This window comes from Capra hircus, chromosome 11 (genome assembly GCF_001704415.2).
Source record: "Capra hircus breed San Clemente chromosome 11, ASM170441v1, whole genome shotgun sequence".
Classification (NCBI taxonomy): domain Eukaryota; kingdom Metazoa; phylum Chordata; class Mammalia; order Artiodactyla; family Bovidae; genus Capra; species Capra hircus.
The window spans coordinates 45,396,512-45,416,246 of NC_030818.1; the positions used below are offsets into that span (position 1 = coordinate 45,396,512).

The 19,735-nt window shown below is 46.5% G+C and overlaps 1 protein-coding gene across 1 annotated transcript; it reads right to left on the bottom strand.

The window, feature by feature from the left end:
* C11H2orf40 (chromosome 11 C2orf40 homolog) lies at positions 9,413–19,377 on the bottom strand. The gene is made up of 4 exons (XM_018055322.1): positions 18,624–19,377; positions 13,952–13,999; positions 11,872–12,029; positions 9,413–9,783 (listed from the first exon to the last, which is right to left on the bottom strand). The coding sequence occupies exons 1-4, from the start codon at positions 19,042–19,044 to the stop codon at positions 9,625–9,627; spliced, it is 786 nt and encodes a 261-aa protein (XP_017910811.1). The 5' UTR covers positions 19,045–19,377; the 3' UTR covers positions 9,413–9,624.

Genomic DNA, 19,735 nt, shown 5'->3' on the forward strand with positions numbered 1-19,735 from the left:
AGTTTAGGCATTAAAAAGCATTAGTTTTAGAAGAGATTTCCCAGACACACAAAAATGGTGAAGACCATAGGATTTTAAGTAAATGGTCAGGGGACATCCCTAGTGGTCCGGTGGCTGAGAATCCGCCTGCCAATGCATAGGACATGCATTCACATGGCTTGGAGCAGCTGGGCCAGTACACCACAACTACTGAGACGGAACTCTGGAGCCCACACGCTGCTGCTACTGAAGCCCATACGCCTGGAGCCCACGCTCCACAACAAGAGAAGCCACTGTGATGAGAAGCCCATGCACCACCACTAGAGTCCCCCTACTTGCTGCAACTAGAGAAAAGCCCGTGCAGCAATGAAGACCCAGTGCAACCAAAAATAAATAAGTATTACTTATTAAGACCTCACCTTCCAATGCAGGGGTGCTCATCTGATCCCTAGTTAGGGAGCTAAGATCCCACATGCCTCAAAAACATAAAACAGAAGGAACATTGTAACAAATTCAATAAAGACTTTAAAAGTAGTCCACATCAAAAAAAAATTTTTTTAATAAATAATCAACCGGGAGTCTCTAGCAATAGGGCAGATTAGATAACCTGGGCTATCAATGCTCCAATGGGAGCAAATGAAATGCCACATATGATTTTTTAAAATGTTTTTTAAATGCATCTCTTAGAAAGTAGGGATTCCCAACCTCTGGGATCTAATGCCTGATGATCTGAGGTGTAGCTGATGTAAAAATAATAGAAACAAAGTACACCATAAATGTAACATACTTGAATTATCCAAATACCAATTCCCCCAAACCCTAGTCTGTGGAAAAACTGTCTTCCAAGAAATCCATCTCCAGTGCCAAAAAGGTTAGGGACACTGTCTGAGATGATACAAAAGTCAGGGATTTGCAGATTCCCAAGATGAACTTGTCTTCCCCGATGGCTCAGCTGTAAAGAATTCACCTGCAATGCCAGAGACACAGGCTCAATCCCTGGGTGGGGAAGATTCCTGCAGGAGCAAATGGCAACCCACTCCGGCACTCTTGCCTGAAGAATCCCACGGACAGAGGAGCCTGGCAGGCGAGAGTCCATGGGGGTTGCAAAGTGTCAGACACGACCACGCAAGCATACACATTATTGCCAAGATGAAGGGCACGCAGACTTTGCCTGGAGGAGTCTGCAGAGTCCCACAGAGCCTATTCTTCTCTGAAGTCTGCCCAGCACTTGGGACAGGAGACAAAGCCCCGATTATATGACCCAGATCAGGCTGAACCACCAGAGGCTCCACCATGATGTGGGGTCAGTGTCAAATCAGTCCATCACACTGAAACGTACAGTAAGGATGCTCTGGGAGGGGATGGATGCATGGGTGGGGAGAGGGCATCAGGAGAACAGGAACCGCAAGGGGAGGGTCTGCAGATACACACGTGGAGATAATCTACACTGAGGGGTCCCAGTTAGCAGATGCCCACATTCTAGCCCTGGCACCTGCACTCTGGGCCTCAAGCAACAAGAAATCCAAGTGCTGATTGGAAGAGTCCAACTTAATTCAGGCTTCAGTTATTCATGAACAAAACAGTTCCAAAAATAATGAGCACGTTATGGATAGAAATCACAGGACATCCAGCCAGGTCCAGGAAGCGCAGAGAGTTCCAGGCAGGATAAACCCAAGGAGGAACACACCAAAACACATAGTAATCAAACCAACAAAGATTAAAGCCAGAGATAAAATACTAAAAGCAACAAGGAAAAACAACAAATAACATAGACGGGAACTCCCATCAGGCTATCTATCAGCTGATTTCTCAACAGAAATTCTACAGGCCAGAAGGTAATGGCATGATATATTCAAAGTGATGAAAGGAAAGAACCTACAACCAAGAATACTCTACCCAGCAAGACTCTCCTTCAGATTTGATGGAGAAATCAGAAGCCTCTCAGGCAAGCAAAAGTTAAGCAAATTCAGCACCACCACCAAACCAGCTGTACAACAAACGCTAAAGGAATTTCTCTAAGCAGGAAACAGGAGAGGGAAAAGACTTACCTACAGAAAATAGACCCAAAACAATCAAGAAAATGATAATAAGATCATACATATTGATAATTATTTTAAATGTAAATGGATTAAATGCACAAACCATAAGACATAGACTGGCTGTGGACGAAAGCATGTGTGCACTTCTACTTACCACATCACTCTGCTTGACCCCCCAAAATTGTATGTAATTATTTTATATTGTTAGGTTAATCATGTTCCCATTATGGCTTGCAATTGTAATTATCTTTTATCTTTGGTCTACCTATTGATTATGAAAACTGATAAACATCTTTCACTATTGTGATTATGTAACCGTTACTCACTTAATACCATTGTATCATGATTGGTCAACAGAAAAATTACAGAATTCTATATCATCCAAACCACCATGTAATAGAAAAAAACTAATCACTTTTTAAAACCCAGATGATATCAGAATTATCTTGGAATTTTTTGAGAAATACAAATGTCCAGGTATTACTTTTATTTCACTAGAGCTCCAGATATGTTTCTAAGGAGCAGCCACATTTACAAACAACTGGATGATATGAGGATCTTTTCCTTTTGTCTAGTTTGTTTCACTTTTTCTATTTCATATTCAGTGCTGCCATTTTGTTTAGTTTTTGTTTTACAATTTCTCCATCTCTTTTTTTGATGTTCTTTCTTAAGCCTTTATCAAGTATAGTACAAAAGCTCTTGTATACATATATATAAATAATATCTATTTTAGAAAACTTATGAATTTTTGCCTAACTAAAAAATTAATGATATTTTGTTTCCACTTGTTTGACTTAGTATGAATACAATGCTAGATTTCTAATTTTAAAAAATAGACATGCAACAAGCAAATGTTTAGCACAGGGAACTGCAGTTAATATGTGTAATAATATATAATGAAAATAATTTCAAAAATAATATATGTGTATATGTACAACTGAATCACAAAATAAAGAATTATACTTTTTTAAATTTAGTAATGTTTACCCTTTTGCCAGTTTTACTAAATGCCCTATGGATATTTAATAATGTATGAGATACAAAATTTTAAATAAATTTGTGTAGGATATAACATTAATATAAATAGAAATCTGTTATATTTAAATTATTAATGACATAATTCAAGATGCTCCTATTCTTATTTTTTCTGCACTTGATAAAATATTCTCAGAGAAATGTTAAGATGTCACTATATTTTTTCCCCCTTATATTTCTGCTGATTTTTGCTTTGTGTATCTTTGGTTTTTTGTTGTTAGGTGTTTATGATGTCTGTTTTCTTTGTGAATTGTACCTTTTATCATTAAAAAAATCCATCTTTGTTTCATTTAAAAATAAATAAATTTAAGAAAAAAAGAAATCACATGATATCAAGAAGGCAGGACACCATGAGTAAGTAGCAGTGGGGCCAGCCAGAATTGACCTGCAAAGACTTCAGAGGCTGGAATCTGCCCGCAATGCAGGAGACCAGGGTTCAATCCCTTGGTGGGGAAGAACCCCGGGAGAATGGAATGGCAACCCACTCCAGTATTCTTGCCAGGAAATCCCATGGACAGAGCAGCCTGGCAGGCTACAGTCCATGGGGTTGCAAAGAGTCAGACACGACTAAGTGACTAACACTTTCATCTCTTTCAAGTATATTTTTAAAAGGGAGCATAGTAAAATTTATAACCTGAATAAAGTTCAGGAAATAATGGAATAGGGGAGAAGTAACATTCAAATGAACAGAATTTTTCCAAATTTGTTGAAAAAGAGCAACCCTGAGATAAAGCCCAATAACCCCAAGCAGTACAAATACACAGACATAGATGTAAGTAATCGAGGTGCATCTGTTATATAAAGCAGTGGGGAGGACAAGTGCAGTATAAAAGCTCTCGTATACATATATATTAAAAATATGTATAGTATATATATTTCAGAAAACATGAATTTTTGCCTAAGACGACAGGTTATGGTGAAACCCTTCACACAGCAGTGGAGGCCGCACAGCTGTAGCATAGTGCTGATTACCTCAACCAAAACCCTGACCCAAGCAACACAGGGGAACCTGTGGACTTGGGGAGTTGACCATCAGAGGACCCGCACTAGAGGGGTTTTAGAGGATGGTATTCAAGTCAAACGAAGAGGAGCTCAGATGCAGGGTCTGAGTCTCAGGGAGAGATAGTAAGCCAGGCTGGATATGACATGTGACATCTAAACAAGCTAGTGACTGTAAGTGAGGCAAAGGTAACTAACATGGGGCAATAAAGAAGACAAGATTTTCACTTGTTTATTTAGGCCGTGCTAGGGCTTTGTTGCTGCACACGGGCTTTTCTCTAGTTGAGGCAAGCAGGGGCTACTCTTCATTGCAGTACTCCAGTGGCTTCTCTTGCAGTGGCTTCTCTTGCTGCGGAGCATAGGCTCTAGGGCACACAGCCTTCAACAGTTGCGGCACGTGAACTCATTACCTGCGGTGCACGGGCTTAGTTGCCCCATGGCACGGGGGATCTTCCTGGACCAGGGATTGAATCCATATCCCCTGCTTTGGAAGGCAAATTCTTAACTACTGAGCCACCCCGGAAGGGCCCAGTAGAGTAGATTTTAAATGCTGAGTTATTGGAGCTTATAAATTGGGAGAGGAGATCACAAAATGAAGTATTTGGGGGTCCTTGTATTGTCCAGGAGATGACTATGGCTATTGACTGCCTATAACTTGTTAAACATGGATTAAATGGGCAAACACTAATTGAACAGATCCAACAGAACCTTCAAAGGAAGTGAAAGGAAAAGAAAGATGTAAAGGAAAACCAAAGAGTCCAAATGATGGCAAGACAGGAGGAAAGGGGAGGAGAGGAACAGGTAAAATGGGACAAGTTCAAAGTGTAATGTTATAGACAAAAATCACTAATCATAATACATGTCAATGAACTAAATTCCTCTGTTCAGACCTTAAAAGTTATACCCTATTTTCAAAAAGCAAAAAGCAATTTCAGTGATGTACTCTTTACAAAAAACATGCCTAAAGCACACAGAAAGATAAAAAGTTAAACTATGGAAAAGAGAGAACAGGCAATTAGTTGTCAACAGAAGGCAAATATTGATAGCAAAAGAGAATTCAGGCAAAAAGCATTATTAGAAATAAGGCAATGTGATGCATAAAAATAAGTAACTCCATTCACTGGAAAAATCTATCATGTCCCGTGTGAATATGTGTATACATGTTAAATCACTTCATTCGTGTCCAACTCTTTGCGACCCAATGGACTGCAGCCAGCCCACCAGGCTCCTCTGTCCATGGGATTCTCCAGACAAGAATACTGGAGTGGGTCACCATGCTCTCCTCCAAGGAATCTTCCAGACCCAGGGATCAAACATGCGTCTCACGCCCCCTGCACTGGCAGGCGGGTTCTTTACCACTAGAACCACCTGGGAAGACCATAGCTTTCTATGAAGCCAGATTGACAGAAATTAAACAAAAAACTAGTTAAATCCAATGTTGGATTTCAACACACCTATCAGAGTCAGTAGATCAAATGAACCAAAAATATTAGTAAGAAAATAGAGTATGTGAACAATGTCAAAACAGGGCTTGAGCTAATGGATTGACTACATTTGATGTCTGGGAAACACACATTCCTTTCAGGCACACGGGAACCCTTGCTGGGCTGGCACAAGCTCAGACGTAAAGCTGGCCTTGGTATACTTCAAAGAATTAGGATCTGACTACATTAAAAACACACACACACAATGCAATTAAGTAGGAAAACAAAGCCAATAAGATAATTAGAAAAATTCATTCACTTGGAAATTTAATAACACTTATAATTAACTCATGGGTCAAAGGAGAAATTATAATTGAAATTAGGTGATTTCATCATCTAGCTTTTCACATCAAGCTCATGGAATACAGTTCTTGAAGAGGAAACTTAGAATAGTAAGTATTTGCCTTTGGAAAAAAATAAGCCTCAAAACTGAGATAAATCAAAGACCCACAGATGCAGAAGAAAGGAAAATGAGTGAACAGAAATCTGTGACATAGATGTTCCAAAGAGCACATCAACAAGGCAAAAACTGAATGTTTGAAAAGATTCATTAAAAACAAAGGCACAAGTGTTTGAAAAGATTTTCTTAAAGGCACACATGGAATGAAAAACAACCACAGATGCTACAGAGAAATAAAGATTAAAGGATATTAAAAGCAATTCTCAACACACTTCTAAACTTTCATATAATCAATGACTACCTAGACAGATAGAATTTTGCAAAACAAATTCAAGGAAAGAAACAAAATTAAAATAAAATTAAAATAATCCTTAACCTGTAAAATAAATGCATTCAAATAGTCAAAAATTTTATTAATACCATGAAGAAAACACTCCATCCAAATGGCTTTATCAGAATGCTCCCATTTCAGAGAATTCCATCCTTATATGGAGAAATATCAGAAAATAATTCATTTTAGGAATCCGGTATAAGCCAGACACCCAAACTGACCACAACAGAACCAGAAACAAAACTACAGGCCAATCTTCCTCATGAATATGGATGTAAAAATTCTGAACTAATATTATCCAACCAGATCTGACAATGAAAAAAAGCATGATCAAGTTAGTTTTATTCCACTTCACTGATGACTCAGACAGTAAAGAATCTGCCTGCAATGCAGGAGACTTGAGTTCAATCCTTGGGTCGGGAAGATACCCTGGAGAAGGGAATGGCAACCCATTTCAGTATTCTTGCCTGAAGAATCCCATGGACAGAGGAGCCTGGCCAGCTACAGTCCATGGGGTCACAATTCAATTGCTTAATATTAAAATTCTATTAATTTAATTGTTAATTAACAGATTTTAAAGGATGATTTATCAACAGATAATCTAGGATTCAGCATCCATATGATATTTTAAAATCTTCTTAGCATGTTTTTAAAAGAATAGTAACTTTCTTGAGAAAAGGCATCTACCAAAAATGCCCAGCAAACATAATTTATGGAGAAGCACAGCAACATTTAACATTAGGAATGAAACTAAGACATGCTCTCCATCACTGCCCAGCCCCCTCCCCAACACCGCACTGGGGTTAGAGCAGCACCATAGTGGTTAAGAAACAGAAGCAAAAGTCTGAATGTAACTCTATTAGAGTCCAATCTCGTACCCAAAGGACAGGCCAATAAGAGATGACTTGCTGGGCAAAGAATTGTGACTTTATCCAGAAAGCCAGCAGACGCATGAGATGGTGGAGTCACACCCCCAGAGAACCATCTTGCCTGAGTTAGCGTCAGGCTCCTTTTATACTAAGGGGGAGGGACTACAGCCACACATTTCCAGTTCCACCTCCCCATACCCCCACCAGCAGCCTCTGGAGGCGGTATGTGAATTTCATCTTCCTGTAGACACTCACAGGTGGGCCTAGTCAGGAGGTTTCCTGGGAGGTAAACAAAGGTATTTTAGCTTCATGCTCATTATCTGGGAAGTAGGGATGCCCAAGATAGGCCATTATATATAATATAGGCTTAAAAGCAACATCCCTTCAGTGACTAACTTGTACAGAATACAAAAGCTCTTTCCTATTACAACTCTTGGGCTTCCCTGATGGTAAATAGCAAAGACATTACTTTGCTAACAAAGGTCTGTCTAGTCAAGGCTATGGTTTTACCAGCAGTCATAAATGGATGTGAGAGTTGGACTATAAAGAAAGCTGAGTGCCAAAAAATTGATGCTTTTGAACTGTGGTATTGGAGAAGACTCTTGAGCATCCCCTGGACTGCAAAGAGATCAAACTAGTCAATCCTAAAGGAAATCAGTCCTGAATATTCATTGGAAGGACTGATGCTGAAGCTCCAATAGTTAGGCCACCTGATATAAAGAGCTGATTCATTAGAAAAGATCCTAATGCTGGGAAAGATTGAAGGCAAGAGGAGAGGGGTACAACAGAGGATGAGATGGTTGGATGGCATCACCAACTCAATGGTCATGAGTCTGAGCAAGCTCTGGGAGTTGGAGATGGACAGGGAAGCCTGGCGTGCTGCAATCCATGGGGTCACAAAGAATCAGACATGACTGAGCGACTGAACAGCAAATTACAACTCTTTTATGTTAAAATATAAAGTAGTACAGCTGATTTGGAAAACAAACGGTGGTTCCTCAAAAAACAAAACAAATTACTTTATGATCCAACAATTCTACTGTTGGGTATGTGCCCCAAAGAACTGAAGTGGGGACAGAAAGAGGTATTTGCAGACTGTGTTCACAACATTAGTCACACCAGCTGGGAGGTGGAAGTAACCCAGTGTCTGTTGGTAGATAAACAAAGAGTGGTCTGTACACAAAATAGAATATTCCTCAGCCTTAAAAAGGGAAGAAATGCAGTATGCTACAAGGGGGATGAAGCTTGAGGACATAATGCTCAGTGAAATATTGAGTTAGTAACAAAAGATGAGTACTGTGTGATTCCACTTACAGGAGGTCTCTCGAGGAGTCAAATCCAGGCAGACAGAAAGAAGGTGGAGCACGGCTGGGGACTTATGGTTTCATGCACAGAGTACCTATCTGGGGAAGATGAGATGGCTCTGGAGATGGAGATTGGTAACAGTTGCGCAACAATGTGAATGAACTTACTGTACCTGAACTGTGCACCAAAAAATGCTCAAAACGGGAGATTTTATGTTGTGTGTGTTTTACCACCAATTTTTAAAAGTTGTAGGGATTCCAAAGGATTGTCCAGAAACACTGCTCTCCTGAAGGCGGTATCTGCCACCAAGCCCGGGGGTTCATTACCTGCAGCCTGTGAATATCGGGGTGTCTCAGAGATTATGTACAAATCACGTGGCAGTTTTGTGAGAAAGCTTCCAGCAGGCTGTCAGAGGGTCTGTGAGTACAAGAACCATGCTGAGGGCCCTCCCCTCTGCAGGAGTCACCTCCCCATCTCCCTCCCCTCCCTTCACCCACCCCCACTTTTCCATTCACTCAGGTTGTTTAAACACGATGCAAAGGATATTCTTAAATCTTGGATTCATTAGACAAGGTTTAATTTCTTGACGTAAGTGAAGCTCTGAAATCAACCGAACTTTAGTGGTTTTTCTATTACCCATTTTTCCTGCCTAATAATACTAAACAGGTCCAGTTCTGGCTCAGGCCATGGAAGAGCAATCAAACTTGCAAAACCACATCAATGATTAGATCCTCCAAACTGTGTTCTGTGATCTTAAATGATTTCTAATAAATTTTCTTGCTGGGTTTTGCTTATTTGTTTGCATTTAGTGTGGACTGAATTCTAACACACTGAAGACCCCTGCTCCATCCCATATCTTGGGATGGTAGGGACTCTTTGGAGGGTCACACTTGGTGCCTCTGAGAGGCTGAGAAACATCCAGGGAAGGAAAACTCTCGTCAGCTTAAGTTTCATTCAAACTTTCAAACTCAGACTTTTAAACAAAATGCTTTTATTTCTAGTTTTAAATGGAATACAGTGTTAGGAACTTGCATGGACTCTCGAAAGGCCTTTATATTCTCTGTGTTAATGCTTCCTTTCTGGCCATAGAAAGCGAGTAGGGAAGATGGGCCAAGACTAGACATGGCAGACACAGCCCGAGTGCTGAGCAGAGCCCGCGGCCTGAGCCTGCCCGGAGGGGTGGTCAGTAGTCGTCGTAGTTCACGCTGGCTCCGTGCCGGAAGCTGTGGGCGCTCCGGGGGCCGATGGCCGCGTCCTCATCATAGTGGCGCTGGTAGTAATCGTAGTAGTCGTGCCCATTCCGATTTCTGTTCAGCCAATAGCTGATGTCATCCTCAAATTTCTGGAGCAGAGGGCGAGAAAGGATGGGATTAAGGACACCATTTCCCAGAGCACATTTGACTGGTGGTGTTTCTCTGGTGTTTTTCTTCAACAATGAATGACCCCTAATAGAAACTCCTGCAACAAGGTCCTACTGTACAGCACAAGGAGGAACTATATTCAATATCCTGTAGTAACTATAAGGGAAAAGACCCCGAAAAAGAACATATATATGTGCGTGTGTATCTGAAACTAACACAACATTGTAAATCAGCTGTTGCTGTTCAGTCGCTAAGTCATGTCCAACTCCCTGTGACCCCGTGACCTGCAGCACGCCAGGCTTTTCCTGACCTTCACTATCTCCTGGAGCTTGCTCAAATTCATGTCTATTGAGTCGGTGATGCTGTCTAACCATCTCATCCTCTGTTTCCCCCTTCTCCTCTTGCCCTCAATCTTTCCCAGCATCAGGGTATTTTCCAGTGAGTCATCAGGTGGCCAAAGTACTGGAGCTTCAGCTTCAGCATCAGTCCTTCCAGTGAATATTCTAGGTTAATTTCCTTTAGGATTGACTGGTTTGATCCCCTTGCAGTTCAAGGGACTTTCAAGCGTACTTCAATAAAAGACTACTTCTCAACTATACTTCAATAAAAAATAATAAATAGTACTTAAAAAAATAATTACTCCTGGCTACAGCATCCCTGGGCCAGAGGTCAGTTCTAACCAGCAGGAGAGCACTGCTGAAAGCCTAGTCCCCAAAGGCATATGCACCCCTTCCCTTGAACCCCTACCTGTGAGTTCTGAATATACCCCAGACTTTGGCATTCTTCTTTTTTGGTAAAGAAAGCGGACATCTGCCCAATGCAGTAACAACTGGGCCCGCCCCCAGCACTAAGTGTCTAGTGTGGCAGACGCTGACCCCAAGTCCTGCCTGGGCTGCTGCACAGGCTATGGGCTTAGTAAATGGTGGTGAACAGAATCACACTGCAGCCTCAGGGCGTGTCTGGTGGTGACTCTCTCACAACTGTAGTGATGCTCAAACAGGTCTGGTGTGCCGACTCAGGCCACAAACACTGACTACGTGGGCACAATTCCACCCTCTTCATCTGCTTGGACTGGGGTTCTGACCTCTACCACCCTCACCACCCCCACCAGTCTCTGCTTTCAAAAGAAGATGGCTTGCTTGACTCACAATACTGCAGTTTGTCACACGGAGTAGTAGCCTCATTCTTTGGTTTTCCTCATTTTATAATCTTGTTTAAGGTTTTGCCTTAAAATAATTTTTTTTCAAAAAGCTTAAAAAATGTTTTATAAATACAGAAATAATGCAAACTCACATTTTAAAAAAGCATGGTGGAAGGGAGACAAAGAGAAAGGGGCTATTTCCACTGCCAATCCCTACTGGTGTCTGGGTGCATGTCCTTCTAGTCCCATCTGTGCATATGTTAGAACCTTACTGGATCCTCACATTTACTCACACTCAGATAAAACCTTACAGATACGGTCAGAGAGTTCCTAAAAAAATCAGACTCTCCCTGAATCTAAGTCCCAGCCTCTCTGGGCAGGGAAGTCTCTGGAATTCTGCTACCAAACCCTGATGGGAGGGATCCCATTGGGCACAGCAGGGTGGAAAATTCCAGCCAACACCCTTACACCTGACGGTCACATGGTCCAGTGCCTGGCAGCTCTGGCTTTGACTTCAGAGCAAATAGCAGAACTTCATTCTCTGCTCGTTTCCCTGCATGCCCTCCCACCATCTGGTGGGAATCCAAGCCTCTCCTCCACCCCCAACCCTCATCCTCCCAGGGAGAGCCAGGCCTCTGCCCCCCAACCCTGCCCTGTAGGAAGCCAGCCTCCTTTCCCCACCTCCATCCTCAACCCCCATGGGACTCAGGCCTCCGCACCCCAACCCTCATTTCCTCAGGAAGATCCAGGCTTCTGCCCCTCAACTCCACTCTGCCTTGTAAGAAGCCAGCCCTCTGTCCCACCCACCCCCATGGGATCCAGGCCTCTGCCCCCCAACCCTCATCCCCACCAGGGGAAGCCAGGCCTCTGCACCAGCCCCCACTCTCCCAGGCCCCACCCCTCCTGCCGAAGGAGCCAGGACACCCACCGCCTCGTCGAAGCCCAGGTACAGGAAGTGCTGGTACCACTGCTGCACCTCTGGCCTCGAGCGGTCCCACAGCTGCCGCCTGGGCCTCCTAAGGCTGCTCAGGAACTCCTTGGCTCTGCTCTCCTGGACAGCCACCGGGGTCGTAGTGGGAGCAGGGGCTGAAACGAGGGGATCCCCCCCACAACCAAGTACAAAGATGATTTCTTTCCTCACTGGGGTGAATCGCTCTTCCACATCCCCTCCCACCCCACCTGGCAGGAGATGCTCTGTCTGGCACATTCTTCCTGCAGGACGCGGGTACAGTGCAGGCTCCCTCACTAGGTCCCACCCTGGGCTCTGGGGTAGCCAGCCCTGCCCTCTGGGCACTGCCATATCACAGGCCTGGGGTTGGGGCAGGAACCGAATTCAGCTCCTCCTCTGCAGCCCCTGGCTACCCCAGACCCAGGTCCAGCCCTGGATAGGGGCTGGTACTTCCTTGTGGGTTCTGCTGTCAAGAAACCATGGTGGATCCAGTGCTGCCCGGTGGGTGTTCACTGTCCAAGTAAACTAGAGCCCTCTGGGCCTGCTTAGGAGTCCAGGGGAGAGAGAACTGAACAAGGGGCAGGGCAGGCCAGCCAGGTGAGTCCAGCAGCGCTGCGGGGACAAGCGGTGCCACCTGGGGTCCCACTGTGTGACCACCGATGATTGGACTGCCTCTTAATGGGGTGACCCTTGCTTTCCCACGGCTTCCCAGAATGCCTTCTGTTAATGGGCTCAGTGCTGAAAGGGCCCCACTCCTGCAGATAAACTCAGGGAAGCTCTGGGTCCTGGGCTGGCCCTGCTGACCAGCTCTGAGCCCCTGTCCCCTCATCTGTAACGCTGGCTGGATGGTCTTTTTCTTGAGGTTGGCATGGAGGCCTCACAGGAAAAGGAAGTCAAGTGCCCTTGTGTCCTTGCTCACATGGGTAAATACCAGCACGTTTGTATTCTCACCGCCTGCTTGTCTGGGCATTTTCCTCTGGGCCTGTCACACTGTTTCGCACACAGTAGGTGCTCAATATGTGTTTCTTGGCTTGAGCTGGATAAACGCTGAAGGTATACACAGAGGAGTCCTCATTTTCTCGGTCACTTTCTCTCTGGTATCCCTTCCACAGGTAGCCCTGCCAGAACTCCCGTCAGCCCTGGTATCCCTGGCAGATGGCTGCCCTGCCCAGGGAGGGGGCCGTCTGAGGGGCCTGGGAGGTCAGGGGTGGACGAGGGCCTCAGGAGCGGCTGGAAGAGCTGGGGAGATGCTGGGAGTCCCTCTCCATACCGAGAGGGGTCACATGTGCTCAGCAGGTGTGTGTCAGGTGGAGGGGGGGGTGTCACTGCAGACCCCCTGGGAAGTAGCTGCATGAGCACCGGGGCCCCACACCGGGGAACAGACTTCAAATTCAACCTCCTGAAGCCCCATTAACTTAGGGAAAAGAATAAGTGGCAAAAGTTCACCTCAGAAATTTAGTCTCCATTCTAAGGGACAGATAACTTCCTGTTTTCCAGGTGAAGACACATGTTCCGAGGGAGAATGGTGTTGACAGGACCACAGGATGATGGATCCCATTGCAGGGGCCGGGACTCACCTGCATGGCTCCCAGACTGTTCATGTGCTGCCACCACTACCTGAGGCATGCTCTTCACAACAGGTGTCAGCAGCACAGCGGCCTTTCCGGTTAACCCTCTCTCACGGGCCACTCGGGTATGGAGGACGCCCACAAGCCCACTCTGCACTGCCCCAGGACTAAGGCTGTGTGTGCTCTAGACTCAGGCATGTGCTCTAAAGGGCATCAGGGTTCTAAAACAGCCTTCCCTGAACACTGCCGCTCTGTTCCTTTTATTTCTGAATCTACACTGACAGCTTTCAGAGAAGCATTAACTGGCAATAATATTTATCTGATGAAATACCGCACCACATCTCCACAGAACCAACCCTTCTATCTGCTAACCTTTTAAGGAGTAAACACTTTTCATTTTCCAAACACAAGCCTCCAGTGAACAGATCAACATCCCTGTTTTCCTGTAACCCGCTAAAGAATGCCCCCTTATCCATGGAGGCTGTATTTACCTTCTCGTTTCCGAAGCAGCAACTTAAGTTTGTTTCCACTTATGCCGCCTAAAGGAATGAAGACAGAAATCATTTCAGGGTTGTACTGCACCCTTAAATTTCTCACATGCAAAAATCCACATTGGAAAAAACTGACTTCATACCCCTATCCTGCTTTGGCAACTTGGTATCCAATGCTTGCTGCATTTCGTGTTGTGTAGAAAAGGCCATTCAGGCTGCCCCTTGCTCAAACTGGTGACAAGGACTATGGCTGAGCAGGACACTTTGAGCTACTGGAGACCATCTGAACTGTTCTCCAGGAAAAATAACGTTGTCCTTTGAGCCCTTCTATCATAGTATTCAGGCAGTCACCAGGAGTTAGGGGCATGCACGGCTGAGTCCCTCTGTTGTTCACTTGAAACTATCACAACATTGTTAACTGGCTATGTATACATGCGTGCTCAGTTGTTCAGTCGTGTCCGACTCTTTGTGACCCTATGGGCTGTAGCCTACCAGACTCCTCTGTCCATGCGATTCTCTAGGCAAGGATATTGGAGTGAGGAGTTGCCATTTCTTCCTCCAGGAGATCTTCCCCACCCAGGGATTGAACCCTGGATCAAATCCTGCATTGGCAGGCTGAAACCTTATCACTGAGCCACCTGGGAAGCCCATATTCTAGTATAAAACTTAAAAAAAATTAAATAATATTCAGGCAGCTATCTGTTATATGTACCTGCCTGCAGACTTTACTTTTCATGGTACAGTCTACTGAATAGAGTCCCCCCAAATTCATACCACCCAGAATCTCACCATGGGAACTTATTTGAAAATAAGGTCTTTGCAGATGTAATGGGTTATGGATCTGGAGGTAACATGATGCTGGGTTTAGGCTGGGCTCTAAATCCAACGACTGACGTCCTTACAAGAAGAGGTGACACCACACAGATGGCAGTCATGAGAAGATGAAGGCAGAAGCGGAGTTTCTCCACCACAAGCCAAGGAACGTGCCTCAGTGCTCTCAAAGTTCAGCCCTGTATTGTTACTTGCCCTGACTGTCTTACAATCAGGCATAATTTGTACCACTTACTGTGGTTTGTATTCAGATCTAGAAGTGTTTATAACCTGCCCAATCATTTAATAGGAAATGATGAGTTTGATCACATGGAAGGCCCCCTCTGACCTGTGAGCTGGTTTGAAGACTGTGGAAGCCTCTGGTCTCTAAGTGCTACTTACAGGAATGAGGCTTGTCCTGTGGAGGGGGAACCAGAGACCCTGGGAGAGAGCACAGACTTGTAAAGACTGAGCAGAGCATCCTTAGGTGTATTAGCCACAGTCTGGCCCAAGGATGGAGATGCTGAGATGGTGGTATCTTCGGCAGGTCCTGCCCTCCCCAACTGTGGACCAATTTGCAACTGCAAAGGTGTGGTCTTCTGGGAATAGGAGCCAGAGCTCCAGCCAGACTTTCAAAAGTGTGTGGGGCCCAAAGAAAACTAAGAAACTCTGCTTTAAGAATTTATTATGTAGCTGGGGAGAAAAAAATCACATTTGTAGCCAAAAGTCACAAATTGGCTGCTCACCACCGAACGTGACCGGCAAGTGTGTTTTCTTACGTGCCCCATGTTTATAGATTTAGTATTTGAATGTTCCCAGATTCAGGTCACTTGGCAGACCCTGGACACTTTACCTCTCAAGCTCCCCACAGGTGTTTGGATTTGGGTGCCTCCTGCCTGCCTTTAGAATAGGGAGCCAGGTTTGGGGGGAAGTCTAGGGGTCCCAGTGCAAGAGGAAAACACAGTGGGGCCACCCTCATGTCTTCAGAGGAGGGCTGGTGTCTCTGGGCAGTGGGCTAAGTGGGCAGTGGTCTGAATTTGGAATCATCATCTATACTTCCAGTCAGTCTACAGAGATATGGTTGTTTAAAAAGCAGGTACAATTTTAGGTAGCATAAATAAAAGGAAAGTGTCTTGCAGAAAGGAAATATTTGTCCTGCCTGTGTTTTGGCTTGTCTCTGATCAGCCCACCTCTTTTACTATTTGGTTCAGGTGCTAACATGTGACCTTCAGATGGTCACAGAAAAATATGAGTTCTGGCAAACAGAAAAAGTTTTAGAAAGAGGAAAAAGTCCAGGAGGAACAAACGGCCTGTGTGTGTGTATGACAAATTAAAGGAATTTAGATCTTAACTGGGGCTTCCCTGGTGCCTCAGATGGTAAAGAATCTGCCTGCCAATGCAGGAGACCTGGGTTTGATCCTTGGGTTGGGAAGATCCCCTGGGGGAGGGCATGGCAACCCACTCCAGTATTCTTGCCTGGAGAATTCCATGGACAGAGGAGCCTGGTGGGCTACAGGGCTGTAGCCCTGTAGAAAGTTGGACATGACTGAGTGACTAACACACACACACACACACACACACACACACAGATGTTTAACTAGAGGAAAGAAACTTCTGGGAGCAGAGCGATGGATGGCTCTAGGATGCCACTGGGCCATAGATTAGGGTGGGCAGCAGGCTGCCAGCACCGGACAGCCACCCAAGACTGGAGAAAATCACCAGAGAAGCTTCCCATCCAGAGTCGCTAGAGGTATCTGAGCATCAGCTGTGAGTCAGCACTGGGAAGGCTGCTGCACAGGAGGTTCCGTTACACGGGGTGGGACCACTTTCAGTCTGTGCTTCCCTCCCAACCTCAAGAGCCAGAGAAGGAATCTACATTTGCCAACATGGACAGGGCACGAATCTGAGCATATTTTAGCATCTTAATATACGTGAGTCTCCAATGACTCAGAGTAGCCTGCCGAATTAAGTACCACCCCTCTGTCTGTATTCTGTAAGAGCGCTTTAATACTGATGAATTGGAAAGTGAAAAGTATTAGTCGCTCAGTCATGCCCGGCTCTTTGCGTCCCCTTGGACTGGAGCCTGCCAGGCTCCTCTGTCTGTGGAATTCTCCAGGCAAGAATGCTGGAATGAGTTGCATGCTCTCCTCCAGGGGATCTTCCTGACCCAGCGATTGAACCTGGCTCTTCTGCTTTGCAGGCAGATTCTTTACCATCTGAGTGGCATTTGTGCTGAAGCTGCAATTTCTCCTAGCAAATCTGTGTCACTACTACCCCAGAAAGGTGAGCCTCATCAGATTCAGCTACACAATTGAAAAGGGTGAACAAGTCCTAAAATGATAAATATCAGAGGTGCCATGGTGCCAATTACTGCCCACTGAACTATAAATATCAATGCATGAACGTGGACAACACGATAACTTTATTTGAAGAAAGGAATAAAGAATGAATGAGCCGCTGTGGGGTTGTCTTGCAGCATCATGTAGTTCTACCCCAACACCACTGGTCACCATTTCCAGGCTGTGCTCGTACGCACTCCTGAGTTGATCAAGTTTAGCTCCCTGGCATTCAATCTACCAGCGGGTTTGGAATTTCAAGATGCCCCCTTTGAAGCTCATGATAAACTGATCAAGAAAGGGCAATGGTCCCTTTCTCCATTAAATGCTTTTGGGTGTCATAAAATCACCTTGAGGACTTTACATAAAGATTTTTATTTGGTGTCATAAGCACTTTCACATTCCAGCTCAATGAACATAATATTTTAACTAACTCCTATCACTGCAGTCTTGGTATAAATGAAATAAAATACAAGTCCTGAAAAGAATGGGTTTCTAGCTCATGTCCACTTGCTGTATTCAGATGTGGTTCTTAAAACGGGAGGAACAAGTGAGAGGTGATAAATCAGGTGATGGGGAGTGACTGACTGGCCTCCCTTGTGGTCCTAAATTAGAAAAGCAGTCACCCCAACCCCTCTGTTGTGCTGATGCCCCCCAGGGCTCCCATTGCTCCTCTGGCCCATGTTTGCTATTCCCCACTTGTGCTGACCACCGGAAACACAGATGTTCAGCAACCAACGGGGTCCTGCCTTTCCACCCACCTTGCTTGGCTGCTTTGTGGTGCAAGAAACTTCAGTCTCAGGCTCTTGAGCAGGTCACCCTCCCACCTTCCAGCCCTTACATCTTCCCAGTAGACCTGGGGTCACCACCCCACCTCTCATACCTGCAAAGGCACCCCAGCCTGCAGGAGGCCACTCCTGAGCCATAAAGGATGGCAAGAGGGACGAGAGTGCTCAGGGTGAAACCTCCCTAAGGTGGGCTCTGTGGGCTCCCAGGGTTCAGAAGTCCACACCCCACCCACTTCATCTGCAGCCTGTGCGTGAATTCGTGCATTTTCTAGGGAAAGAACTGGGATCCAATCCATTCAAGAGGGCCTCCAAGAAGTAGAGACGTTGAAGAATTTCTCCTTTCAGAGCTTTTCCCCAGCAAGGAGGTGAGGCCCTGCTCCTGCTCGTGCAGGTTTGCAGGCTTGGAACTTAACTGAGCAGAGGCGCCTGGAAGGGAACCCCTGGAAGGGACCGTGGGGATGAAGGCCCTTTGATTCCTCTGAGTTCTGGGTGCCGCCTGCCTACAGCGCCCACTGCGCCTTGCCCCTAGCGTTCTGTCCAAGGCTCCTCCGCCTCTTTTCCCACGGTTGCCGCGAACCCCTGAGACCCTGCCCTTGACCTTGAACTCTGCCACTTCCCACCGCGCAAGGGCAGAACCCAAGACTGCTTTCGACTCTTGGTCCTTGCCAGGACTCGGGATGTACGCCTTGGTCTCCGCGCCCTCCTCTGGGCGTTAGCGCCGTGAAATCGCCCCCTTACCTGGGCCCACGCACAGCAGCAGCAGCAGCGCCAGTGCGGTCATGACCAGGAAGGCGGGCCGCGCGGAGGTGGGGGCCATGGCTGCAGCGGATGCGCTGGAGAGAGATGAGCGCGCCTTGGCCACTGCGCGGGAAGGATAAGGAAGACGCTTGTTCTGGAGAACCCGGCGCCGGCGGACTGCGCCCTGGAGAACTGCGCTCAAGGGTACTGGACCCGCGGGCGGTCCCCGAGTCCGGGCCGGGGCGGGACCCGACAGGCGGGCGCTGTGCCGACGGGCCGCGGGCCAAGCGTCCGTGCCAAGTCTCCGCGCCCCTCTCCGGCCGCGGCTCCTCCAAGGCTGCGGGGCTGCGGGCGCCTGGGCCGCCAAAGACCATGGGCGAAGGGCAAAAGAGGTCCGGCTGCCTCGGGAAGGGACGCGCATCCAGCGGGGGAAGGGCTGGGTGCTCTGAGGGTCCCCGCTCAGGATCTCGCCGCTACCGGCCCTCCCGACCACAGTCCCCTCCCCTGCGCACCGCGGGCCCTGGTCCCCCCAGCCCTCTCCCTCCCTCCCGCTCAGGCCTTCGGAATGTCCTGGCTTTGCGTCGCAGCTCTGAAGATGCCTTTGGCAGCTCTGTGCTTCGTGCTGTTTAAGTCTCCACGCTCTGGGCTCAGAGCTGCATTCCAGGAAAACAGCTCGCTCCAGAGACTCCAACAGACGAGCCTTTCAGTAATCAGGAGAGAATGAGCCCCGCAAGTGTTCACACGTCTCCATCGTGTGCCCCATCCACGCACACTCAAGAGGCACCTGGCACCCGCGTAAGGACACGGGAGCTGGAGCCGGCCTCCCCCGCCCCTGACCTGTGCACAGAGGAGGACCCCCGCGGGCGGCGCGGCTTCTGGGAACTAACCCGTCTAGGCCCATCTGCACTGCGGCCACCTCTCCTTTAACACCTCAGCACCCTGTACCTGTACCAATAGTTCACCAGGTAAAGAATCCGCCTGCCAGGGCAGAAGAGACACGGATTCGATCTCTGGGTTGGGAGGATCCCCTGAAGAAGGAAATGGCAACAGGTTCCAGTATTCTTGTCTGGAGAATCCCATGAACAGAGGAGCCTGGTGGGCTACAGTCCATG

What these genes read in the sequence shown, in the direction of transcription:
- C11H2orf40 (XM_018055322.1), bottom strand. Translation starts at nt 19,044, where the DNA reads ATGCGCGTCCCTTCCCGAGGCAGCCGGACCTCTTTTGCCCTTCGCCCA. An exon ending in GCTGCTTCGGAAACGAGAAG is followed by an intron (nt 12,030 to 13,951) that starts GTAAATACAGCC and finishes CCCTCGTTTCAG; the next exon opens with CCCCTGCTCCCACTACGACC. An exon ending in ACCTGGGCTTCGACGAGGCG is followed by an intron (nt 9,784 to 11,871) that starts GTGGGTGTCCTG and finishes CCTCTGCTCCAG; the next exon opens with AAATTTGAGGATGACATCAG.